This window comes from Triticum urartu, chromosome 2A (genome assembly GCF_056163025.1).
Source record: "Triticum urartu cultivar PI428250 chromosome 2A, HENAU_Tu73, whole genome shotgun sequence".
In the NCBI taxonomy this organism is placed as follows: domain Eukaryota; kingdom Viridiplantae; phylum Streptophyta; class Magnoliopsida; order Poales; family Poaceae; genus Triticum; species Triticum urartu.
In genome coordinates, this window is record NC_141874.1 from 593,847,084 (window position 1) to 593,852,795 (window position 5,712).

At 42.7% G+C, this 5,712-nt stretch overlaps 1 protein-coding gene across 2 annotated transcripts; it reads left to right on the forward strand.

Moving 5' to 3' along the window:
- Positions 1-422: 422 nt before the first annotated feature.
- LOC125539017 (uncharacterized) lies at positions 423-5,286 on the forward strand. Of its 2 annotated transcripts, none has more exons than XM_048702374.2 (6): positions 423-898; positions 1,651-1,742; positions 2,483-3,006; positions 3,118-4,344; positions 4,440-4,558; positions 4,657-5,286. In XM_048702374.2, exons 4-6 carry the CDS (start codon positions 3,516-3,518, stop codon positions 5,053-5,055), a joined length of 1,347 nt encoding a protein of 448 aa, XP_048558331.2. In that variant the 5' UTR covers positions 423-898; positions 1,651-1,742; positions 2,483-3,006; positions 3,118-3,515; the 3' UTR covers positions 5,056-5,286. The 2 variants fall into 2 exon arrangements, with proteins under 2 accessions (XP_048558331.2, XP_048558330.2); XM_048702373.2 differs by having other exon boundaries at positions 1,664-1,742.
- Positions 5,287-5,712: the final 426 nt, after the last annotated feature.

Sequence of the window (5,712 nt, forward strand, 5' to 3'; positions counted from 1 at the left end):
AGTCATAACCCGGCTGGGACATGGTAAACCGGCGGATGGTAAACCGACAGACAGTTAAGATAGACAGTTAAGTCAGATGATAAATTAGATGGTAAACCGGCAGAGAGTAAAGGCAGACAGTTAAGTCAGATGATAACTCCAAAGATGTTAAGTCAGATGGTAACCCGACAGATGTTAAGTCAAATGATAACCCGACAGATGTTAAGCCAGATGATAACCTGGCAGACAGTCATAACCCGGGAGATAGTCATAACCCGGCAGACAGTCATAACCCAGCAGACAGAGTCGCCTGGGATTAATAAGTCGGAGACGTTAAGAAGCCCAAGATGTTAAGAAGCCCATGAAAAAAAGTCAGAATAGTTTAAGTCTTAATCCGATTTAGACTCTACATGTAACCCCTCCAAGGTTGGAAAAAGCGTTATTAAGCGTATGCCTCGGCGCGCCTCAGCGCTCGGCGACAGCTCACCGCGTAGCCTTGGGCCTGATCGGTGCTCTAGGCGGGCCCATCGCTTAGGCGGATCCAGGCGTGCGCCTAGGCGTGATGGAGCGGAGAAAAGCGGCGAGGAGGCGGTGCAAGGCAGAGCAAGGCGGACCGGAGATGGAGCGGGAGAGGTTGCAAGCATGGACGGGAAGGAGCGAGAAGATCGCTAGAAAATGGAGAAGATTGCGGGAAGTTTGCTGGCTGAAGGAAAGGAGAGATTAGGGTAGGCTTTGCATATATATATACACACACAAAAGGGGTGGCGGCGGCTCGATCTATTCCGTCGTTGCTTCGTCCTCCGGCTGCCAAGACGAAGAGATTCACCTCATCCTCTCACCAGTCACCACGCAGCCATGACTTCTTCATCCCCGCCATCCCACGCAGCCATCTGAGGTCCCGCCTTCTTCCGTGCTGTAGGTGAGCTGCCAAATCGATTTTGTCAATCCCCTCTGTTCTTGTGTACAGTGTACTATGTGCCTGTGTGCTGCCTCTACCGTCCCCTGGATTGCTAGTAGTTTGCTAATTGCTGCTCTATCCTTCACATGGAATTACTTGATCTGTAGTTTCTGTATTGATATTGATTTATCTAGATTACTAATTGGGTGTAGTTTGATCCATCCCTCCAGTGGAGAATCTAGGATTGCAACTCAGGGGCTGCCACTCAGTTTTATTTCATTTTGCAAAGATCTCACAATTTAAATGTCATAGAAGCACCAGAAATTCACGTAGGAGTACCATAGTCTAGTCAAACAAATAAATGATAGTTATTTTGTTCGTTCTGCAACTGATTTGTACATACCTTGATGCTGTTATGGATGAATTTGCTCACGCATATACAAGATTTAACAAATAAGAAGTAATTAGTATTTGGGCATAAACAATATTGTGGGAGAAAGAACTTTGCTCAGGCTCGAGGTCAAAGCTGCGCCTGGCCTGGCTCAATGCCCCTGGTCTTGCCTAGTCTAACGCAGCACGCCGGCATGCCCATGCTCGTTGGCAGCCGGCTCGGCAGTGTGCAGTGCTCCCTCTGCCTGACCTGCGCCTACTGCTGTTGGCCGCCGCAACAGATGGCCTGACTACCCTACACACTGAACATATGAATTTTTCTGTACTGAACACTTCTAATGGAATAAGACATGACTGAAAGTAATTATAACTCCCTGATGCAGTTGTTCTCGACAGCTCATACTACGAGGAGGTTAAAGAGGGCTAGTCATATCTAGCATCTGGAGAAGCAATGGAAGTATCGACTTGTCTGAAGGTAATCAGGCTAGGCACTATTGATGTTAATGACGTTCGTTCTATGATTGTCTCAGTTAATTAAGTTATATATGTGGCATGATGCCCAGATGTGATACTGGACAGTACTAGCACTAGAGCAGAAGAAGGATCATATTCTGTTGCAAGATGCCAAAATAGGACGGTCACAGTAGCTGCTACTATTACACTAGTCTAAAAATAGGGTCATATGCGTGAGTGTGGCTGCTGTTAATCTTGAATATACAGATATGAGGTTATTTCACATCATACTTCAAATTACTATATCAGAGGGGTTGTTCAGTTGGCATAAAAAGGGAATTGCTTCTGGATCGGTATGAAGCATTGCAAGACAAAATAATTTCCGAATGCTACACATTTATTAGCTTGTAAGTTGCAATGCAAAAAATATGTTCTTTTTGGTTTCCTCCATGGTAGTTTTTGTATTATCTATTTACTTCACGGCAGAAAGTTTCTTGGAATTTGTCTATATACAGCTTCTTGCCTACTTTATATCGCTCTGCATATATTATGATATTATAATTTAATAATTTATATTGCTTCAATTCTAGGATCTGGACATACGCATACACGTACAAATAAACTTTATTGTGTTCTTGCTTTGATTATTCTCTGCATTTATGCCTACATGTGGTCTAGACTTTGGTAGATCTGGTCCATTTTTTTAGAATCAGCGATGCGAATTACTGAGCTATTACTTGTTGTGTATTTGATTATTTGTAGGATGTCCGACACAAATGCAACACCGGCATTGCAGGAAGAGAATGTCCTTAAGAGAAAGTCAGATGATGTGGGATGGGAGTATGGGAGTCTAGCTGATGCTTCCAACAAGGATAAAGTGAAGTGTATGTTCTGTAACCATGTGAGCACGGGAGGTGTTTATCGTCACAAACAGCATGTGGCTCATATTGGTAATGCTGTGGTCAAATGCAAGAAAAGCTCCCAGGAAGCTAAAGACAGGTGCAAGAAATCTCTTGAGGATGCATCTAATAAGAGGAGGGAAAAGACTGCCCGTGAGCAAGAGCTTAGACAAAGTGTGAACATTTCTCGCATTGGAGATGTAGAGGCTGCTCATATCGGAAGAGCGGAGCCACACAAGTTAGGTCCTATTGACAAGTGGGCACGGCCTATTGATCCTAAATTGACTCAAGCTGAAGCCTTGCATCAAGAGAAGATAAACAAGGAACTTTTGAAAAAGAGGACACATGAAGTGCAACAGTATGTGGCTAGATGGGTGTACAATCATGGTAATTAAATATTTATTTTTACCCACACTGCCATTTATAGTTTACTTCTTTGTAATGTTTGACCATTGGTTGCCTTCTCACTTACTAATTTTGTTTGTATTGCATTTGTAGCTATACCATTCAATGCTTGTGACAACGATGATTTCAAGTTAATGTGTGAAGCCATTGGGAGGTTTGGCCCTGGATTTGAGCCACCATCTAAACATGACCTTCAAGAGACTTTGCTAAGTGAGGAACATGCAAGAGTGAAGAGTTTGCTGCAAGAACGTGATGCTGAAAAGATGAAGAATGGCTGCTCCATTATGACTGATGCTTGGTCAGATAGGAAGAGGAGAAGCATAATGAACTTGTGCACAAACAGTGCTGATGGTTCTAGTTTTATAAGGTCGAGTGAGATGTCGGCTGTATCGCACACAAGTGAAGTCATCTTCCAGTTAGTGGATGAAGCAATTGAAGAAGTAGGTCCTGAAAACGTGGTCTAAGTAGTGACTGATAATGCTTCTAATAACATGGGGGCAAAGAAGATGTTGGTGGAGAAGCGGCCGAACATGTTTTGGAGCTCTCGTGCGACGCACACCATTAACTTGATGTTGCAAGGAATTGGCGATCTTACAAGGTTTAGTAAGGTACTTGAAAAAGCAAAAGCATTCACTATCTTTGTCTATGGTCACACACGGAGCTTGGACTGCGTGAGGCACTTCTCTTCAGGGAAAGAGATCATAAGGCCAGGGGTCACTAGGTTTGCTTCTGCTTATTTAACTTTGGAAAGCCTTCTAGACAAAAAGGATCAACTGAGGAAGATGGTGGTTGATGGTAGATGGGACAAACTACGAGAAGTTAAATCAAAAAAGGGAAAGGTAGCAACAGCTACCATGATGAGCATGGCCTTTTGGAAAGATTTGAAGCTTTGCCTGAATGTCTTTGAGCCTTTGGTAAAAGTCCTTTGTTTGGTTGATGGGGATGTCAAACCATCTATGGGTTTTGTCTATGGAGAAATAGTGAAGGCAAAGAAAGAGATCAAGGAAGTCTATGGCAATGTGGAGTCACGTTACAAAGATGTGATTAATATTGTTGAGAAAAAGATGAAAGATCGACTTGACTCTCCGTTGCACTTGGTTGCATACTTACTGAATCCATATTATAGCTATGCTGATACTAATATTTTTGATGATGGGACAATAACCGAAGGGTTCATTAGCTGTGTGGAGACCTTTTATTATGGTGATGATGACAAGCAAGATCAAGCTGTCAATTTTGAATTAAAGAGATTCCAGAATAGAGAAGGATCATTTGCAAAGAAGCTTGCGAGGAGTTGTCGGAATTTTGATTATAATGCAGGTATGCGGTGTTATTTTGTAAAGTTTAATTTATTTAGTATATATTCAGAATTTATGCAATACATTGTTCACTTGATTCTCTGCTTTCATTCATAGCATCTTGGTGGAGGCTCTATGGAACTGAAGCACCAGCTCTACAAAGGATGGCTGTGAGAATCCTCTCATTGACCTCAAGTTCTTTGGTCTGTGAAAGGAATTGGAGTACCTTTGAAAATGTTAGTCTCCTACTCTCTAATCTCACATCTAGCTAGAGTAGTCCGTCACATGTCAAAACATCCCATGTTCTTAATCCTTATGTTTTTTCCCGTTGCAGATTCATACAAAGAAAAGAAATAGGCTAACTACAGAACGTCTAAACTCTCTTGTGTTCATACAATTCAACTCTAGAATGATGGCCAAGAAACAAATGATCAAGGAGAAGAAGATCATTGATGTCCTCTTGTCCGCTGAAACTACCGAAGCTCAAGGTTTTGTTTTTGAGGGCGGAGATGATTATGCAGAAGTCGTCTATAGGGATGATGATGAGGAGGAGATGGATAGTACAGGGATGCCAGGGAGTGGCATTGGAGAAGCGATGGGAGGCAATGAACTGCTCGAGCCACGTAGAAGTGTGAGACTAAGACAACTTTATGAAGAAGAAGAATTCGAGTCTGAAGAAGAGGAGTTTGATGATGATGAGGAGATGCATTCAGATGAGGAGAATGACTATTGATAATTGAGGAGGCCCAAATGCACGGGTGTCTTTTCTTAAGTACTTTTTTTATCTCATATCTTTATGTCATTGAGTCAAACTGTTTGTGTGTGCGTCCGTGTGGAATTTCCCTTTTTGATTTGTGAGAGAAGTCTTCCCAATAAGATTCTAGGAATTAAAGAACTTCATTTTTATGTGTGAACTGTTGAGCTCATAATTTATAATGCTATGCCAATTGGGTCTTGTGTGATATTTGCCTAATATATTTGAATATTTGATATTTCTATGGGCGCATTACTTCCCATTGAATAGACTATTTAGTTCTCCACGTTGCCTGATGTACCCGCCCCTTCAACATATATAAGGAGGGGCACGACACCCCAAGAGGGAGACAGAAAATAAAGGCTAGGGCTAGACACAACTAAGAGAAGAGCCGGCTTATGCGGCGACTCCCTCGTGATGATAATGAGACCTAGCCACAAACAACATATAAGGTTATTACCGGATGATGTTTCCCGGGGCCCGGAGCTGTCTAAACCCTTGTCTTGTGTTGCGTCTCTTAATTCCGCTCAACCCCTCTCAAGCTACCACATAGATGCGTTGGCCTCATGACTAAGTCCTCACACTAGAACATCTGCCATGACAATTCCACGACAGTTGGCACCCACCGTGGGGCTC